This window comes from Rhincodon typus, chromosome 20 (assembly GCF_021869965.1).
Source record: "Rhincodon typus isolate 14 chromosome 20, sRhiTyp1.1, whole genome shotgun sequence".
NCBI classification, from domain to species: Eukaryota; Metazoa; Chordata; class Chondrichthyes; order Orectolobiformes; family Rhincodontidae; genus Rhincodon; species Rhincodon typus.
In genome coordinates, this window is record NC_063351.1 from 16424541 (window position 1) to 16445929 (window position 21389).

At 37.8% G+C, this 21389-nt stretch overlaps 1 protein-coding gene across 5 annotated transcripts; it reads left to right on the forward strand.

Moving 5' to 3' along the window:
* The first annotated feature begins 1006 nt into the window (after positions 1 to 1006).
* On the forward strand, positions 1007 to 17588 carry LOC109930134 (zinc finger protein 518A). 5 transcript variants are annotated; one of them, XM_048608669.1, is made up of 2 exons: positions 1007 to 1914; positions 11339 to 17588. In XM_048608669.1, the coding sequence occupies exon 2, from the start codon at positions 11500 to 11502 to the stop codon at positions 17020 to 17022; it is 5523 nt and encodes a 1840-aa protein (XP_048464626.1). In that variant the 5' UTR covers positions 1007 to 1914; positions 11339 to 11499; the 3' UTR covers positions 17023 to 17588. The 5 variants fall into 5 exon arrangements, with proteins under 5 accessions (XP_048464626.1, XP_048464624.1, XP_048464629.1 ...); XM_048608667.1 differs by having other exon boundaries at positions 1215 to 1730; XM_048608672.1 differs by lacking the exon at positions 1007 to 1914 and adding an exon at positions 2074 to 2169.
* Positions 17589 to 21389: the final 3801 nt, after the last annotated feature.

Sequence of the window (21389 nt, forward strand, 5' to 3'; positions counted from 1 at the left end):
CTATGCTTAAACAAGGAGACTAAAACTGTTCAAAGTACTTCAGATGCGGTCTAACCAGCACCTTGTACAGTTGCATAGGACTTCCCCACTCTTGTACTCTAACCCCCTTTGAATAAGGACCAATATTTTATTCGCCTTCCTGACTACCTGCTGCACCTGTGCACTACCTTTCTGTGTTTCATGTACAAGTACCCCCAAGTCCCTTTGTATTGCATTTTTCTGCAGTTTTTCTCTAACTAAATAATAGTTATTTTGTTTAGCCTTCAAAAAATGAACAATGCCACATTTTCCACATCAAACTCAATTTGCCCACTTATTTAACATATCAATATCTGTCTGTAAACTGGTTGCAACCCTCTTGTGCTATAAGATTTGTTCTTTAACCAATGGATGAAGAAAAACTGATCTAGTTATTTCCTTTTGCAGGATCTTGCTGTACGTAATGATCGCAGTTTACTTACATTACAACAATGGTTACAATCCGAAATACTTTATTGGTTGCATGGGAAATGAAAGGTGCTATATAAAAGAAACTTCTTCTTTCATTTAATACAATAATATATACTTTATAGCTGGTGAGGTGGATGGAGCCTTTTCTTAAATTACCAAATCAATTTGAAACAGTTTTATTTTCATTTATTTGCAAAACTGATGTGAAGGGCCTATCTCAAGACAGGGTGACTTTTACAGGGAATAGTTGCTGTTTAGCTTGAAGAACATTGTCCTGGAAGATGAGAATAACAAGGTGTAGAGCTGGATGAACACAGCAGGCCAAGCAGCATCAGAGAAGCAGGAAAGCTTTCCTGCTCGGCCTGCTGTGTTCATCCAGCTTTACACCTTGTTATCTCAGATTCTCCAGCATCGGCAGTTTCTACTATCTCATTGTCTTGGAAGCATCTTTCTTAATGGGGAAGACTTGAAGGTTCTATTTTTATTATATTTATTTATGACACTTCAATTGTGGAGAAGGTGTCAGAAACTACTAACAAGAGACAACATTAATAGTTCCAATTTCTCTAATAACGTGCCATATGTTACATAAGCAGCGAAATAGTTCTAAGATACAGATAGATTGGAATAGACTTTGGCAAAATATATTGCTACTAAAAGCGATCTGAAAAAAGTGCACTATGCAACACAGGACAATCTTGTTTGCTGACGATTGTTTCAGTTTTTTAGTCACCTGCAGCACAACCCACACTTGTAAATTCAGATTGACTGGTGTTTCGCCTTCTTTATTCTGAATATTCACATCAGTGCTTAAGAGCACATAAAACTACATGCTCATTCTGTCCTTTTAAAAATTATATTTTTCCCTCAATAAGAATCAAACAGATTCTAAATTGATGTTTGAGAAAGGAGACTCCAATATATGGATTTAAACGATGTTTGCAATGGGAGACAGAAGGCCTCCTGACCAAGTGATCCTTCAGAGTGTGATCAAAAATGGAACCTTCTCCACTTGCTACTGTTTCAGTTTGACACTTCGGTTGGTGTGCAATTTTCGAACAGGAAGAGTCGCAGCGATTTTGACGGAAGTTGAGTGTCAGGTACCACCACCTCCCCCACTCCCGGTTCAGTGTAGGCCAGGCCCGGCCAGTCCAGCAGCGCCTCCCCCGGGGCCGCCGCTCGGCCGCAGCAATCCGGCGTCTCCACAAGCAGCTCAATGCCCGGATGTGACTGTCATGGCAGCTCATAGGGACCCTCTCACAACTTTCCAAAAACAAAAGGTAAGGCTTAAATCTGTGTGCAGGAAAAAAATACTAAACGCACCAGTCAAGACAGTGACCTGACGGGGTCCCTTCGGTTGCAAGCCGCCGCGGCTGCCATTCCCCGGGAATTCCAATACAAACTCTGAAGAAAATGTCGGCTCGCTCGCACCAGCCGTGGGCGGAGGACATTTTCGGGCTAAGAGTAAGTAGTGCAGCCGATAAAACGTCGGCAAATGCAGGTACTTGGAGGCCTGGCGTCGGAAAAACGGGGGAAGTGCTTTTGCGATGCCGTCGTTCTTTAAGCCGGTTCTTTGGGAGTTGCAAGTGCTTGGTTGAAAGGGAATACATCAACCAGTCTCTAAATTCCGCGTAAGTGTACACATCCGCCATTTTGACGGTGGGGTTAAATAGATTTCTATTCGTGATTTTCGGCCTCGGATCATGTCCACTGGAATAGGTCAGAATACTTCAATTGGATAAACGTATTGTTCAGACTTCTGTTTATCCGTTGTAGACTAGTGGTGAACTTTCAAAGCTGTTACCGCTGCATTGCCTGGTAGGCATTGTAAGTAGGTGGATTTGAATTGTACTTATTCACCTTGAAATTGTTTCAGTTCAAAATTTCGCTTTTGCTCCTTGGTCGTTTTTATGTGTGACACGTGTATTCTGTAGCCAGGACTAATTGAAAAATAAACTACCTACGTTGAGGCTTTTAAAATGTGATTTCACTTCAAAATGACAAATTCTTGAGTTGTCACGAAATTCGGTGTTGTGTAGTGATAGTCTTGTAACTCGAATAATTTACACCAGAATCCCATATTTTTATTTATGGCAGTGGGGAATTTGTGCTGTGTTTATGGATGTTTTGTTTCCGTTGCTTCTAGATAAGTGATATAGAAATCCGACGACAGTTATTGATCATCATTGTTGGCCAATTTAACTTAGTTCTATATATTGGATCGTGTGCCATGCCCAACCCTATTAAATTGCTTTCGTAAAGTGGAGTGAAAAAATATGAATTTACTGAATTGACCCATCTTGGGAATGTTTCCAATGAGATTGCACACTTGTGTCTTCCCTTCTTTCGCCTACCACCCCCCCCCCCCCCCCCGATAATTTAGTGAATTTTAATATTGATAGACTTGGATTGTTGAACACCAATCATTTATTCCCTCAATTGTAAACTGCTGTATAACGCCTTGATTCAGTATACTTTGGTTACTTAGTGGGTGGAATATCTTCTTGCTCTTTATTGTTTGGAGGGTTGTAGCATACCCAAAGCCCAAAGATGTTAGAAAATCTACAGCATAAACAAGTCTTTGTTCCAAAATCCCTTATTTGACAATTTGGTACCATTGTTATCTGTAGACCCCATTATTATTATTACGATGAGCCGCTATTTCTGTCTCTCTGCATCTATCCTCCTTCAGTTTTTGCACATCTGCAGCATTTTTGTCCACATCCTAACTCTGATCAAGACCTGTTTACCCATCATCTCTGTGTTTGCTGACCTCCATTTGGCTTCTAGTTGAGTGCTTTAATTTTAATTATTACTCCTGTCTCTTTCTTCCTCTGAAGACCTGTCTCCTTGATCAAATACTAATGTCTCATTTGTGGCACAGTTTTAAATGTTGAAGTTTCTGTGTAAGATCTTGGGACATCTTACCACATGAAAGACACTACATTAGTACACGTTGTCATTGGATATGTAATGCTAATAAATTTAGGTTGCTCATGTGCCAATTTTGAGTACTTAAGGTTGGTTGTCAAGAAAATGGATTTACATGAAAACCCACCAGTGTTTGACAGTATCTCTTTAAATAAATATTAATATTTCATACTTTGAAGATTTCTCAACAGAACAATTCTGTGTAAAGAGATCTTCTATAAAGTATTTAATATTTGAGAAGTGATCTACAAACACTGCATGAACTTAGATGGGTTTTTTACCCATTAACTGGGTGAAATATTAAACTCAATGTTACAAATGATTCTTCTATCTGAAAACTGCATGCTTTCCTAAATTTTGAGCAGATTCATGAAAACTGACATGTTCATTGGCTATGATGTTACTAAGACAATACAAAGCTGCACATCTTGGCTTGAACCCCACAGTTTTCTTTCAAGGCAAGTAATAAGATAACCACTATCTTGATTACTGGTTATGCTTGAAGATTGTGATGAAATTCAGTCTCATGCAGAAAGAATTGTATTGTTGGTTTTGCTTAATTAGTTTGTGTTTAACGAAGGATAACTTGAGTAAAGCTTAATTTTCAAAACTTCTGATGGATTGTTGTGGATGTATTACGGACATGAATGTCTCAAAAATTAAACTTCGGGAGGGCAGTTTGTTGATTTAGCCAATTTTAAAGATATGAAGCCAGCGCAGTTACCAAATCTTCCAAATACTGATTGCATTACAGTCTTATAATCCCCTTTGGAATACATATAATTGGGGTCAATGCTCAGTTCTGTTTTGAAATTTAATTTGTTGTGGAGTTGCCATTCATGGCTATCTAAGAGCATCTTGTTAAATATTTCCATTACTGTGGCAATAAGTAATGGCATGTGCCAATCTAGCGTCTTTTTCTTTTGGCAAGAGCAACCAGTAGCACAATTTATTTTATCTTCTAAATGTTTAATCTTGTACATATCAAGAACAATTTCATCTTCCTCATTTTCCTACATGCCTGAACAAATAGTAATCCACAGGAAACATCCTGTTGCAATTGTAAAAGTCACAAATACCACTCATTTAAGACAAGATTTTTATTATTTGCTATTAGTTAATAAAGAATAATGTGAAGAATAAATCCGGTATCTGAACATGACTAGTATTTGAAGTGAATATGCGTAAAAGAATGCTTCTGTATTTTGAAAAATGTTTCCATTTTCCTGAAAATACTGCAACTATTGGAGCACCCATATTTTAACACTTGCATTTTATAACTGAACAAATTGCGAAGTTAAGAGATGGAGTGGCAGGCATGTTCTGATTAGTGCAATGATTTGAAATGAAAATTTGGGCTTGTTGTGAAAATACATCTAATTAATTGAAAGCAAATGAACCAATACAGCAGATCCGCTGCGTTACCACACAGTGTATTGGACGTCTACTATTCAAATCATACAGGTTGGAACGTGAAAGGATATTTGGTTTGAGTTTGAAATGGGAAATGTGATGGTGAAGGTAGTGTCTCGGAACCAATTTTCCTCTGCCTGACTCTGCCCCTCCTGTCAGGGGGACATTACTTGGTTGGGTTTTGACCTGTGAAGCAGGGGCTGGGTTCCTTTTGGATGAAGGGTAAACTGATTAACAAGGTAAATATTTTTCTGATTTTTTTTATCAGTTGAGAGTCTATGGAAATGATACAGCATGGAAACAAACCCTTCAGCGCAACTTGTCCATGCTGAGCAGGTTTCCTAAACAGAACTTGTCCCATTTGCCTTTATTCGGCCCGTGTCCCTCTAGACATTTCCTACTGATGTACCTGTCCAAATGTCTTTCAAATGTTGTAATTGTACTCCCCTCTACCACTTCATCTGACAACTCTCACTCTCTCAATGTGAAAAAAGTTGCCTCTCGGGTCCCTTTAAAATCTTTCCCCTCTCGCCTTAAACTGATGCTCTCTAGTTTTGGACTTGCCTTCCCTCGGAAAAAGACTTTGGCTATTCATCTTATCCATGTCCCTCACGACTTTATAAATCTCTCTGCTTAAGGGGAAACGTCCCAGCCTATCCAGCTTCTCTTTATAACTAAGACCCTCGGTAACATCCTTGTAAGTCTATTTTGCACTACTAGTTTGAGGTAGAGAGACAATTCAGTTGTAAAATGATTGTTTTATTGCATCAGGAGGAACTGGCACTTGGGCTAATGTATAATTCTGTTGTCGAACCTAAAGAATATCACCATTCATACAAACACAACGATCATCATGTGATGTGGAAGTTTTCCACTTCTGTGACTGCCCGAGATCTTAGATCATGAAGAAGACCTGCTGGTTACTGTTTCAGATTGCATGTTTTCTTCAGTCTGCCCTTGTGCATCTGATTTTTCAACATGGCTGTTAGGGTGATGAAGATGCTGAAATCTTACTTGGGAGAGAGGGCTTTTGGTTGGAGCAGCCAATTTTTCTTTAAAGAACGTACATTAACTATGTTTAGCTATATAATTTTCATTCCTTATACATAAAGCTGAAAATACAATTTTTGAATAGTACCAGTTACATTAAGAGATGAAGTATTTTCCATGTCTAGGTAAGGACAATGTGTTTAGCTAGGTAGCAAAATGGAATACTTGTTGAGTGCAGGACCTAGGGTTGGCAATAATGATAGAGCAGCAGTGGTCCAATTGCATTGGAGTAATGTGAGAAAATAAAATGGTGACTTTGTAGTAGGAATTTCTGTCTTTTACATCGGCATTTTTCCGTGTGTGTGTGCGCGAGAGAGATTGAGAGAGAGACACTGACTAATAGCAACACAGATTAGAAGAAAGAGAAACGGGTTAACATTAAGGGGAGAAAGTGAAAGAAGGATAGGGATACAGTTCAAAAAAGTGGAGAGATCTACTGTCAAAATTCTCCGTTAATTTGATATTCTGTATACTTCTCCCCCCAACTCCCCTGGTTGCTGGTATGCTAATTTAAAACCACAGTTGCCATCTTTCCTATTCAACGCATTGTAAACTTTGCTCTTAAGTGACTTGCTGTGGTTTTTGCTTACCTAATGTAGCTTAAAAATGACTTTTCTAAAACAAAGCAAATAAACTATTGTGCTATTGTTTAATGTTTTCATTTTTTTTCTTACTATTTAGTAGCAGCTTCTTTTCTGTATTGTTTTGCAGTATCATGCGATAGATTGAAAGCACAAATTATTTCCAGACTCTACAAATTTTTAATCCTCCACTATTGGGAGTACTTTTATTTAACAGATATGAAAGTAGTCTCTCTTTCTGCTCCCTAACTTATTTGTTCTCTGGTTGTTTTGGTACTTTTTTGATCTGTCTTTGGAAAGGCTTTCTGTTCATAGGAAGAATTTCAAAATTACTTGTCCCTAATTGTTTTATAACTTTATAAGTGACATTTTTAAAAAAAAAAACAGGGTGAAGCTATTTCATAGAACAGACATTTATGATATATTAAGATGAAATAATCAAGTTTTTATGAAACATTGAGACTCTTGAGTCTATTATTAGGTCTGTCTTGGTTCATTCAAGACCTACTAATCTTGAGTGGCCCATAACTCTTTTTCGTTCATGGGATGTGGCTACTGCTAGCATTACTAGCATGTTACTTGCCCTTAATTGCTTTTGAGAAAGTGATGAACTTTGTGAGCATCTGTTGTTTCTGTGGTTAAGATACAGTTCTGTTAGGTAGAGAATTCCAGGATTATGATTCGGCAACAATGCAGGAAGGATGTTCTGTTTCCAGGTCTTGGAGGTATTGGTGAGTACATGCACTAATTTGTCCTTTTTTGGTGTAGAGGTGATAGACTTTGGGAAGAAAGTTTCAACAAGTTCTTGCAGCTTTTGTTTTTGGTAATGGTACACCCTGAAACTGTGGTGTACTGGTAGTAGAGGGAATGAATGTTTAAAATGTTGGACAGGTTACCACTCAAATTCCGGGTTTGCCCTGGTTTGTTCTAATCAACTTGCGTGTCATTGGAGTGGCGTTCATCTAGGCAAGTGGAGAATATTTCATCTTTCTACTGACTTGTGGCTTCTAGAGAAGGCCTGGGATTTGGAAGTCCAGAAGTGAGTCCCTCCAAGGAGAATGCTGTGACCTGCTCTTTTAGCCACAGTATTTAGGTTGCCTGTTCAGTTATGTTTCTGATCACTGGCAGTCTCATGATGATGGTGAAGATACAGTGATGCCAGAGTTGATAATTGTCAAGTAGAGGAGGTTAGATTCTCTTTTTAGCAATGTTATTGGCATGAATATTGTCCTGCCCTTGCTGCACATTGATATGGACTACTTCATTATTTATATGAGGAGTTGCGAATGGAACTCTAATTATTAGTAAATCTCTCCAATGAGGGAAGGTCATTGAAGTAGTTAAACATTTGGGCTGTGGTTAATATCCAAAGGAATTCCTGCTGTGACGTGGTGGGAATAAGATGATTGGCCTTCGGAAACTGGTATTGTTTTCCTTTTTGCTTGGTAGTACTCCAGTTTCCCCTTGATTCTCATTACCCTCAATTTTGCAAGTGGTCTTTGATTCTGCTTATTGTCAAATATTGTTTCAATGCTAAGATCTGCCATAATACCTCTGTAAATAAGCTCTTTTATCTATATTTGGATTAAGGTCCTAATGAAATCTGGATGCAAGTGGTGCTGACACATCTAACCTGAATGTGTGTGGTATTTTTAATCAACCTGTTTGGACATTTTGGCACCACCAGGATAGGTGGAACTTGAACCTGGATCTCCTGGCCCACAGGTAGAGGCACTATCACTGCTCATCAAAGCCCCCAGAGTATTTCTGTGCAGGTTTTAACATATTTTTCTAATCAGCCTGCTCCGAACTGTGTACCACTATACCATGAGCTCCTACCGAGGTTATTTCTGAGGGAGTGCCACATAATAACATATTTGACGAGGTCTTGCACCAAGACTAGGGGACACATTTTGAAGGTGAGAGGACAGAGATTTAAACAAAAAAGACATTTTAAAAAAAAGCAAACTTTTTACACAAGGTAGTTTGTGTGTGGAATGAACTTCCTGATGAAGTGCTGGATGCGGATACAATTACAACGTTTAAAAGATATTTGGATAAGTACATGACTAGGAAAAGTTTGGAGGCATATGGGCCAGGAGCAGGCAGATGAGATTAGTTTAGTTTGGAATTATGTTTGTCCCGGACTGGTTGGACCGAAGGGTCTGTTTCTGTGCTGTAAGACTCTGATGACTCTGACTTTGCTATTGGGAATAGTTTGGTAGGACAATTAGCTAGATTTGATTTGTACTGCTTTTTGTTGGCAGACATACCAGGACAATCTACACTGTTGTCAGATATTCGATAGTAACTGCATTGAAACACCATTATTGAAGGTTTGGCTAGTTCTGGAGCGCAAATCGTCATTAATACTGCTGCGATGTTGTCAGGACCCACAGCTTTCGATGTATTCAGTTGTCGTCAGCTGTTTTTCAGTTATATGAAATGAATTAATTGAAGAATGACTTATTTTGAAGACCTTAGGATGGATAGTTGGATCATTCAGTCAGCATTTCTGGATGAATATGGTTGATCAACCGTGTATTTTGCACTGATATTCTGGGCTCTGCCATCATCAAGGACAGGGATGTTTTTGCAGCTTCTTCCTCCTGTTGAATTATCTGTCACCATTCATGACTGCATATGGCAGGACTACAGAGAATACATTTGATCCATTGCATTGATTGTGGCATTATTTAGCTTTCTGTCTTAATACTGCTTCTGCTATTTAGCATATCTGAAAACCTGTGTTTCACTTTGAGGCTAGCACCCCATTTTATAAATATATATTGTTCTACACAAACCATTAAACTAGAGTTGATCCCTTGACTTGAAGGTAATAGTTGATGTGCTGAATGATGAGGCAACAGATTGTGGCTGTATGCATGCAGTTGGTAGCTGATGGCCCATAGTGTCTTGTATATAGAGTTGATCGATCTAGACTGGATCTGTTCTATTTAGAATGATGGCAATTCTGCAGAACACAGTGAGTGTTAGTACACAGATGCGACTCATCTCCATGAGGAGAAGGTAGGCATGACCGCCACAATCTTGTGGACAGACCCTTTTGTGATGGGGTAGATTTGAGAACAAGATTGAGTAGGGTTTCCTTTAATTCTTTCATCAGCTACTGTGTGCTGGGTCTGGCAGTTAGGACCTTTTGGAGTTTGAGAGTTGCAATGCTTCCAAGCCAAACCTCCTCACAGATGTCCAAGATCCTACCCAAATTAGATTCCTTGTCCATGTCTCTCATGTACAGTGCTGAAGCAGGGATATATGTGGTCATAAGCAGGAGGTTTAAAGTTGACACTTCTTTTCAAACCAGCATGAATAGGATGATTAGCTAAGGTATTTTTCCCAAGGGAGAGGAGCCCAAAATTAGACGGCATAAGTTTAAGGTGAGAGGGGAAAGATTTAAAAAGGACCTGAGGTGCAACTTTTTCACACACAGGGTGGTGCGTTTATGGAATGAGGTGGTGGAGGCAGTTACAATTACAGCCCATAAAAAGCATCTGGTATGTACATGAATAGGAAGGGTTAGATGAACATGGGCCAAATGCTAGCAAATGGGACTAGATCAGTTTAGGATATCTGGTCGGAATGGATGAGTTGGTCCTAAGGGTCTGTTTCCATGCTCTATAACAATGAATTTCTGTCAAACTAAGAGGATGATCCCATTTACTAGGTACATATAAAAAGATGTGTTGACCTGAGCAGGCGGTTAATGGAAAGCTAGTTAACCTGAAATGTTAACTTGCTTTCTGTCTCCATATGTGCTGCCTGATCAGCTGCGTGTTTCCAATATTTTCTGTTTTTCAAATTCCCTGCATATACAGCAATATACTTTATTTTGAGTTTACCTTCTGGGCCTAACCTAATAAGGAAAAACTTGCTCAATTTTAAGTTCAGTGTCAGTCAGAAGCCTGACGCTGGCTCAATGAAGTTAAGAAAACCCTGATGGGAATATTCTATTTATCTTTCTTTCTGTCTGACAAAAACTGTGTTTAGTTGAATTAAGGTGATATGTGAGCAACATAACTTTGTATGTTTTCGTGTCCCCAAAGCATTAGCCTAAGCCTCTGGGTTACTAGTCCAGTGATATTATGACTATCCTGATGAAAAGATGGTAATGACATTGTGTAATGTTAAAACATTGTTAATCCAGAGGCTCAGGCTAATGCTCTGGGGGCACGTGTACAAATTCCTCTTTGGCAGCTGGGCAAATTTTGACTTCAGTTGATTTTAAAACAGAAACAATCTGGAATTGAAAGATGGTCTCAGTCAAGATGGCTGTGAAACCAACATCAATTGTTAAAAATTTATCTATTTCACAAAGTTGTTTTAGGGAACGTACTCCGTATCCTTACTTGGTCTGGTATTTGTGAAAAATATGGTCTTGCCAGTGACATCCACATCCCAGGAAAAAAATAAAGGAAAAAATCAAAGCTGTCTAATCCAAATAGAACATTTCAGCATCCTTTGGAAGGATTCAAGAAGTGCATTGGAAAACATGAAAAACTACAATTTTGAGTACAGATGACAAAGGATGCCACTGGTTAACTATGCCCCATTTTAAAAAAAAAAAAATGCTTTTGTGGGCCATTTACGGGAGCGGTTAATACTGTTGCCTGCACCCAAGAATAAGTAGTAGGACCGAAGCTGTAACAGTATTTTTTTTGTTTGCTGGGACATACAGCCACCAAACAATGCTTAAACATTCATTTATAATTCTTTTTAATTGTTGGATTTCCAAAATTTCTCTTTAATTTTAATTGTCTTTTTTGAAATCGTGCAACAGAAGTTTTTGAGTTATGTAGTTACTGTAGGTCTTGTTCATGACAATTATTTTGTGCAGTACATTAGTGTCGTGTGCGCAATAGTTCAATTCAAAATGGTTTTTCTTTATTTTACAGAACTGCTATCACTCTGAAGAGTAATTTATAGCCTGGTTTTCCCTGAGCTAAAATATGGAGAAATGATCTTTCTCAGCCACCTTGTGATATGCAACAATTGGAAAGAGGACATCTAACAAGTCTCCGCAACATCCTTGCTTAACATTCCACCAAATTGAAATATGCAATCTGACCAGAAAAACTTTGCACAAATTAATGAAGCAAATGCTTTTGTAGGTGCAGTCAGCAAGAGATTTTGCAGAAGGAAGCTAACTTTGTCAACGGGAAACATTTTACAAAAGGACAAAGGAGCTGCACAAAAGTGTGCACGAGTTTCAACTATACCTTCGGTGACTCTGAATAATATTGTGAATAACCAGTCTTGCCAAGAGTTGAAATTTAAACTTAAAAATGTAAAAGTTGTTCTTTCAAGATTAGATGTACAGAAAAGCATCTCTCCACACTTGGTTGTAAATGACAGTAAGACATCACTAAGTAGATGCCAAACTGCAAGAAAATCCATGAGGAGAGGTGGCCTAGCTCGGGTGGACCATCCAATTATTTCTTTCAAGGATAGTTCTTTGCCGCAGTTATTGGGCGATGTATCTAAAACTTCACAGGGAGTGGCAAAAGGTGTACTAGTAAAGGTTCTACGTTTTAGCTGTGAAAAATGCAAAGATAGTGCTGAATACAACCCAAAACAGTTACTGAAACATTATCAGGAGTTGCATGCTGCAGATTTGCCTGTATATCCCTGTGAGTTGTGTAGTTTTACTGCTAATGATTTTCAGACACTGAGCCAACACCGATTGAAACATCGCACTCCTCTTCTTAAGTGTGAAGTTTGCAATGATGGTAAAATGTATACTCTACAAGAGCTGAGAAAACATTTAAATTGGAAACATGGTGTAAATGGTAATTTTCGCTGTGAAAAATGTCGGTTTTCTACGAAGGATCAAGGTACATTTATTCAGCACATTCACAGACATGATGTGATTCAGTACAAATGTGGTAAATGTGAGCATGTAAGTTACACAAAAGGTGAGTTTCAGAGACATCTTGTTGTACACACAGGAGCTTTTCCCTTTTGCTGCCAATACTGCAAATATGGTGCAACACGTAAAGACTATATTATAAAACACATTAATGCTGTCCACAAGGGCTTGACAGAAAGTAGCAGTTCAAAAACAGAAGTGGATTCATGTCAGAAAGGAAAATTGAAGAGTTCGGCAGGTCTGAAACTTGTTCTGAAAAGATATAAAAATGGGGTGTCTCGGAAAGTACAATGGAGAAAGAAAAGGCAAATACTGCATTTGTCAACTACAAAAGATAATGCTAAGAGATCTGATGATGCAACAAAGAAGTTCATCCAACCTGTACAACCGTCTCCAGTTGTAGATGTGGGTTTGAATGAAAAAGTAGTTGGTCCCAAAGATGCCAACATTGAGAAAGATGATAGCTGTAGGCTTTGGTCGCAGACTTCTAGTCTACAGAAGGCAGCAGATGTAAATAGCTCTAAACAAACAGCTATAAAAATTGTCCCATTTCAGCCCCCTGTCCTAATACTAAAGAATAAGTTATCGGTGCCACCTAACTATAGTGCTCAATTTATGGGCTTCAAAGTTGTAAATGGCAAACAACATTTAGTATTGAAGCTAATACCTACATGTAAACAAAATGCAAGTGCTTCAGATTCTCAAACTAAAGCTAGTAATGATGGTTCTTTATGTTTGCCTCAGAACACAGGAAATTCAGATGTTAAATTACCCTGTACACAAGCATCACATGTGAATGCAGAATTCATTAGATTATCAAATATTTTGACAAATCAGCCTCATGCATTCATGGTAACGGACAATTCTACGGCGCCAAAGATACAAACTTCAGTTCCACAGATATCTCACACACTTTCCATAACGAGTGATAAGTTTGCTCAGGTTAAGACAATAGAGCCATTAACTGTAGGTATGAATTCATCTCTCACAGGTAAGTTATTACTGCCAACATCATCTTTGAATCTAATTGAGTCCACAATAAGCAAAACTAGACCAGATAACCAAATTAAACAAAACAAGACTGCAACCCCAGAAGGATCATCTTTATCAGACAGTTGTTCATCTCAGACATTTGTATCTTCAACTATTAACCAAATTTCTTCAAAAGGATTGCAATGCTTAAAGGAGCAGGCTTCCAGTGGAAAAATGATGTCTCCTTCAGACTGTGATGCTTCATTACAATCCATAAAAGGTTGCCATTTGCCTTTTATTCACAATTATGCTAAGGTGAAGATTTCTACTTCAAATCAATCTTCTGGCTTGATAGTGCAGGGTAATAATTCAAAGCCAACAACAATTTCGCAACCATCAGTTCTTCCTCAAAGTTCCTTTAAAGATGAATCAAGCTCTGGGCAGCCACATAATCTAGAAGCTCATAGAATTCATATGTCAAGCCTTCAACAGCTGCAATGTATTGTAACTTCTCAAGCCTCTACAAATTCAAAATATGATCCATTAAGTGGTAAGGTTTCAACAGCTAGCACTTCAAGTTCTAGCGAACCATCATCAACAAGCATTTCATCCCAGTTGCTGCTTGGCTGTCAAAATCCAGGTAGCCAAGGTATGAATGAATTTAATTCGCCAATGATTCTGCAAATACGGGAACCTTCTGAAATTGTTGAAGAATCTGATGTAGGCAGAAAATCAGTGGCATCAAAAAATATTACTCAGTTGTCTACAGTATGTACAAGTTCTACAGCATCAAGTTCTAATGTCTTTTCTGCTTCAAGTGAACTTGGAGCTGAAACTCTAAACCCAAGATGTGGTGATCTCTGTAGTAATTCTGTAGTTGAGTGTAAGCTTAATTCTTGCTATGCAGTATTAAGCACAGGTGTTTCAGAGCAAAGTATCTGTCCCATCAATGTTGAGGAACCTAACCAAGTTAATCATGATAAATGTTTGCATAATTTAAATTTACATTCTACAGAAGTACCGATATTGGAAAAATGTGAGTCTGAAGCCTCAAAGGTTAGTGAAATGGAATTCAAAAATGTCCATGAAATACCAACTGGCCAAAATTGTATGGAAGTGCAGAGACAACATGAGCTTAAGTGTACAAGTAATCGGTCCTCTACAACAGATTGGATACCTTGCTTGGAGGGAAATGCTAAATTTCATCCACTCCACTGTTTTGAAACGATTTCTAGCGATAGCTCAGGTTCACAGGAAGAGATCCTGGATTACAGTAGATCAGAATCATTTTCAGAAATATCAACTTGTCTAAGTAAACCAGATGTAGAGATGATGGACTGTTCTATCATCGATAACAAGGATCACAGTGTTACTGCAGAAGGCTTGTTGGAAGAGCAAGTTAGTGAGCGTAGTGTTTCCCCAGTAATGCCTAGAATTACATCTGTGTTCTCATTGCAGACTGGGGATGGAATGAGTTGCTTGGCTCCTGAAGAAAATCAGTTACTACTTGATGCATTGAAAGCCTCTTCCATATTTGGTGATGAAAATTCTTGCAGTGGATCACAGTCTCCTCAAAATAGTCCTCCTAGTTTTCCAGAAAAACAGACTAGTATATCTACTGCAACAAACAAAATGGATTTACATAATTATTCTATTAAGCAGGGCTCTTGGTCTGCACAGTTGGATTGTCTAAATGATAGCTGTGATTTGAGTACTGACAAATCTCTAGGTGAGAAAAAAACACTGCAGACCCTATCTCCACCTGTATCAAGCAGTTGCATGCCACCAAATGTTGAAAAATTGAACACACTGTTAAAGACACATTCTGCTGAAATAATTAACCAGCAGTTGTTAAAGGATGCAATCCGTACCTCTGCTAATGTGAGCAGTAACTCCGCTGTAGCACCTGTCACACTTCTGGGTCCTTTGCGTCTTGCTGGTATCACTAAATCAGTTCTAATCCAACCATCACAGAAAAGTTCTGCAGTGCCCTTACATTTGACAAAACAGTCTAGATTGCACATAGTCTCTGGGGGATCAGTTCCACAGCCAAAAGTTGTTACTGCAAACTCTGCCTCCCTGCCAGATAAGGGGTCTGGTTTAATACTTACTTTTGGAAATGGAACTCTTGGTGCAGTTGCTAGTATTGTTTGTGGTGGCACTCCTCCGACATTGAATGGAACAAGTGCCTGTGTACAAGGACAAACACCAGTATCTGCCAAGATCACGCAAAATACGTGTTCATTAACCAGTGATTCCAGAGTAGATTGCATGAAGACCACACCAGTAAACAGTTTGTCTTTCAATGATACTTTGCCTAAAGATCCAGTTTCCACTGTGTTTGATCATCATTCTTATGCAAAGCTTGCTTTTGATATTAATAACAGTAATACAGCTGAGAAAGGTGCATTAAACATAAATGATCAGGATAAAAAAATATTTATTGAACCACTTGAAAATATTACATCATCTGTTTCAAATAATTCTCCCTCGGTTCCGCTAAGGCAAGGGACTGTTTTGGGTTGTGAGAACACACCAAGTACAAATTCTGAAAATGTATCAGACCAACAAACTGTTGTGCTTCAATGTATTGCAAAGAAACCTACTGAAACTAGAAGTGAAGACGCTGTGACAAATTTTAGTCCTATAACTGAAGAAAATGGGCCATTTCAGAAGAAAATTTTCTTGAGATTTATTAAAAGTTCTAATGGGGAGTCAGGAATGAAAAGTAATCAACTTCTGACAAATTCCATGGCACTTCACAGTGATGCTGCAGGTGACTTGACTAAGTCTTTACAGCAGCCAAGTCAGACTGCGTTGTTTGCTGGTGGCTCTCCATGTATCCTGCTACCAGTGAATAAACCTGTGCCCTCAACTCCTGCAAATGACAACAACCCTCCTCAACTTGGTGCTCAGACTTCTCTTAAACTTCCTATTCCTCCAGCTCCCAGAAGTTCATCCATTCGTTCTGCTGAGAAAAGAAATGCTAACAAAGTCTCTTCGGTTTCTTCTCTGAGATCTGCAACAAAACCAATCTGCAGATGGGATGATGAGGAGTCTGATGAGCTGTGGCAGCCACGGAAATCATGTAATGAAAAACTTGTTTTCAGATATAGCAAGCGACTAAAAAAAAAGTTGGAGAATTCTGAAAATCAATCAAAAACAGTATCCAGTAGCTTTAATGAACTTCAAGAAATAGAGCGAGAACGAAAAAATCCTCCTGAAGTTAAGAATATCGCATCTCGGCGTAGCATCGTAAAAACCCTAAGACTTGTACCTTTTGATCATGGGCAGCTTATTAGATGTCCCAGAAGAAACCAACCTGTGATAGTGCTTAATCATCCTGATGTCGATGTCCCTGAAGTGGTTAATGTCATGAAAACCATTAAAAAATGTAAAGGAAATGTTCTCAAAGTAGTTTTATCAAAAAGAACAATATGTGCTTTGTTGGATGCTTGTAGCAGTTTGCAGGTAGCTGAGAAAGGTTTCCTCCTCAATCAGTGCAAAAAGATAAAACCAGTAAGCCCTGTAAAGGAAAGATATGTGCTGAAGTTAAAATTGAAAAAGACAAGCAAGAACAATTATCAGATTGTAAAAACCGTTTCGAATAAAGCTGTTGAGGCTAAATTCAGCTGCTGGTTTTGTGGTCGAATATTTGATAACCAGGAGGATTGGGTGGGTCATGGTCAACGTCATTTAATGGAAGCTACAAGAGATTGGAATAGCTTGACTTGTTGATAATGCATTAAGTATCAAAAAGTCTAAGATAGAAAGTAATTTGTGATGTTGATGTTTTGCCTTTGTCCAGTTCACTGCACCACTTCAGCTGTTAATGTAAATTTAGTGGAGTGGAACTGTCTTCTGAAATCTGGATGAGAGAAAAGCATTTAAATGTGAATGTACTTAAAGGCCTTTATTGAGTGTTTTACAGTATTTTTTTGCTTTGAACTGTTTGTAACAATGGCACTGGCACAGTGTTGGGCTTTACCTAATAGTTTGGATAACACTAATTAAATACACTCTTCAGAGAATTTGGAAATAACAATTTTCTTTCAGGTTTTATTTTGACCTAAAATCTTCATCAAAGAGGGGTAATATTATGTGGTGTAAATTTATTTTATCATTGAAAATTTGCTAAAGTGAACTTGATTCAAATAATTGTAATGTCTTGATTACTGATGTACTGTTTAGCACAGTTTGTGTGCTGGACCCAAGCAAAGACAATCATTTGTACTTCTAACCGCTGTTTGCTCTACAATAAGTTGCTACAAAATGATTAAACAAACTGTTTTTAGATTTCTAAATATTTGACTCCCAGTTTTCTGCTGTCCTGATTACCCTCCATTCAGTGAATTGTCATAAAATGTAGAAATCTTTGATACATTTTATTTTGTGATTATATACCATGCAGTGGGGTAAGCAGTGCAGTTTTAAAAATTCAGGCATTTGGTATCTGACTGGCTTTTATTACTGACTATTAATTCATTGTCTGGATGGGGGGGACGCAGTTGGCTACGGGGCTGGTTTTCATTGCAGTGTTGCCAACAGCACTGGCTCAGTTCCTGCACCGGCTGAGTTTACCATGAAGGTCCCACCTCAGCCTCGCTCCTCGCTTGAGGTGTGGTGAATCTCTGGTTAAACCACCAGTCATCTTTCTTTAATAAGCCCTCTGGGACTGTGGTGACTTTTACTCACTTACTGTAAGATGCATGACCATAGAGTGAACCAGAATAATTCTGGGGTATATCTTGATGTGCATACTTTTCAAGAGCTGTAGCATGCTGTAGTGAACTCATGGTTCCAAAGCAGGGTGGAGAATAAAGATCCAATGCTAAATGTGATCTTTTTAATAGCATTCATAGTTTCTTCTTTTCAAATTCTTTTCTTGGAATCAGAAAAGAATATGAGAGACTTTATTGAAAGGAATGCAGTCTTTGAAATGGTTTGTGTATGGCTGTAGGTTCAATGTTTGGCAGGGCAGTGGTGAAAGAGAAAGATGACTAATTGGATAGCCCTTTCAAAGAGTGTAATGATTAAAGTAGCCTCCTCTGTATTGTGATGCAGTGATTCTATGACTGCGAATACGTGAAAATAAAATTATTGTGAAGATCAGGATGGATGCAGACACCTAAGGGCCTTGACTACTCCAGGCACAAGGAAATTGTGGCTGGTTTGTTCACTTAACGTATGCACTATCACCTCTTGAAACTAATGGAAGATGCCAATGTTAGGGGGGAGAGTTATGGAAAAGAAGGTAGGTTTGAATATTGTTTTATATATATCTGATAATTTGAAAGAATGCAAATTAATGTGAATGTAATTTGCCAATGTTTGTATCCTGATATTTGAATGGCTGCTTGCATTTGAGCCTGTCCTGCTTGCCATGTTTAAAACATGCATCTATTGAATGATCTGTCCAAACTATTATAAATTCAGTAATTTACTACTTCTGTAGACTAATTTGACCATGAACCTTTGAAAATCTCTGCTGTGGTAAAATTTATACTGTTTATTGTAGATTATAGTTGTGCAGTCTGAATTTGGGTTTCTGCCATTCTGCAGATGTGCAAAGGTGCTAGTAGTTCTCTAGGACTCTATTTTTGAGCAGTACGCAAGTGTTCTATTTTTCTATTCTTTAATTTTAAAAACGTGTAGAGACAACCTGTTTTTATAACCAAGCATAAAGCAAATATTTATGTAAGATTAAATTGTTATATATTTTTACATTAATGGTTTGTTGTATTAAGCAATTTCTAAAGAAATCCTTGGTTTTGGAGCATAATTTCAGTTGACTAGTAAATGCATCAAAAGGAATACTTGGATATGACATACGTTTAATGTGGATAGGTGTCTTGCTTTAGTTTTTTTCTATGTACTAATAAATAAACAATTGTTTGCTGGAGTTGAAATTGGAGACTTCTTGGTTTATTGGAAATGGATTTGAATCAGTTCCAAATGACTAATCTCAAAACCTTAACACGTTTTATAGCTGTATGCTACTAGTTTTGGGTTATTCCTCTCCAAGCTATTACTAATGCATGTTATTTTGAATACATATGTACACTTTCTTCAGAAATAAAGTTAATTGAAAGCAATTTGTGACTTTTCTTGCCTACCTTCATAACCATATACATTTATGCTAACTGTCAAAATAAATCTGTTTCATACTTTATACATTATTTTGGTTTGCAGAAACTACACAATTTCAGATCTATGTTCTATTGGAAAATTTGTGTATGTGCAATGAGAATTCTTGCCTATTAGGTATACTGTTGAAAAACAATCCTTCTGTATGCAAAACCAATATGAGAGGAAATTTTCTTAGAATGTGCAGGACTGGTAAAGATCATTGTTTTACTCCTAGCGATTAGAAATGCTTTGGCAACAAAGTTACTTGCTAACAGTTTTACTAAATCTTTAATTTGTCTGACCCTTCTATTAATGAATTGTAGACACTATTGAAATATTTAGTGGACAGGTTACTTTCTGGGATGTGTGACTGCACTGTTAACATATTTTCTTCTTACAGAGTACTTATCTGTAATTTTGGATTCTCAGCATCTGCATTATTTTCATTTTAACTCTTCAAAATTAGACAGTTAATTCCATTTATTCTTTTACCTTAAATAGTTAAATCTGAACTAAACATGAAGCTGCTTTTTGCAATGTTATCTAGGTTTAAAAATATCTTTTGTATAATTTATTAATGTTTATTTGATCTAATATCTCTTTAGAGTCCAGAGCCTTCACCCACGAGTCTTTTCTGTGTCAGAATTCCCAGCTTCTTCAGTGTGTCTTCAGCTCTGGTGCCTCTAAACTCCCTCTTGCTGCAAGGTTTCCAATGTTTGAATGTCTTGTTGGTGATCAAAATTATATATAGTTAATACACTGAGAATTCGGCTTTCTGCAAATGAAAAAGCACAAGATCTATCTTGTTGTCTTTGCTACTGCTGCATACTGCTGATTGGCTGAGTGATCTTTTCATTTTGTACTACTGATGTCATGCTTCCTCTTGAAGGACAGTGCTATCTAATTTCTATTGCCGCTATTTAATAGCAGTTTCCAATTTTGTGACTAGATAAGTAAATAAATAGGTTTTAATATTTAAGGTAGGCAAATGAAAAGGACACGCAATGTAAATACCTCAATTTCTTTGGATGTGCAAACATATATGAACGTGATTTCTGGAGAACTTGATGGAAGTATTGTGTTCTTAAAATATGATAGCAAGGCCAATCTATGCCCTAAGACCAATTCAGGCTTTTTCCTTTAATCCCTTTGTCCTGTTTTCTCTCTTGTCCTCTGGAATTGGTGGATGGGTGCATTTGATGCACTTGTCATTATTATATAAACTTTTTTGCTAATAAAGAATGACAAATTGAAGGGTTTGTCACATCAAAACTCAGTCCTACCCTAGCTAGCTGATGCCCCACATATTCAGTACCAAAGGCAGTCGGATTTGAGATCTTTCTCTTAAGCAAGTACAGTGAAAAGTCTTGCCTTTCTATAACAACTTATATCCTGCTTTTTAAAGTGCTGCTAAAGTCTTGCACATCGATTAAATCTTATGGTCATTTCTAGGCTATGCAATGTTTCAGTTGTTTCTCTGAAATTCTGGATATCCTGCAATAAAATTAATGAATACAAATAAGAGAAATGGAGTAGCAGCAAAAAAAGTCCATGTTCCCATGGTCTATACTGTTGTGCTTTTCTATCTGAGGGTTACATTTTTGAGAGATTGTGCTTTAATAGTGTACTTTTTATATCGTGAGTGCTGTGCTTAAAAACGGGATGTGTTGAATCAACATTTGGACCATCTTGCAAAGCATATTCCAGTTTTGTTTGTTTTTTCTTGAACAATTATTTGACAGAATGGAAACAATATCTAGTCATGATGCTGAAATGTAGCAAATCTTGCTTATTTTAATGGAAACTTCACCAAAGACGCAGATTTCACCCCATGTTCACATTATGCCTCAATTCTAGTAAGTAACTAGTGGTGAAAATGAGGAGATGGAAGCTGAGATAACAAGGTGTAGAGCTGGATGAACACAGCAAGCCAAGCAGCATCAGAGGAGCAGGAAGGCTGACGTTTCGGGCCTAGA

What these genes read in the sequence shown, in the direction of transcription:
- LOC109930134 (XM_048608669.1), top strand. Translation starts at nt 11,500, where the DNA reads ATGCAATCTGACCAGAAAAACTTTGCACAAATTAATGAAGCAAATGCT.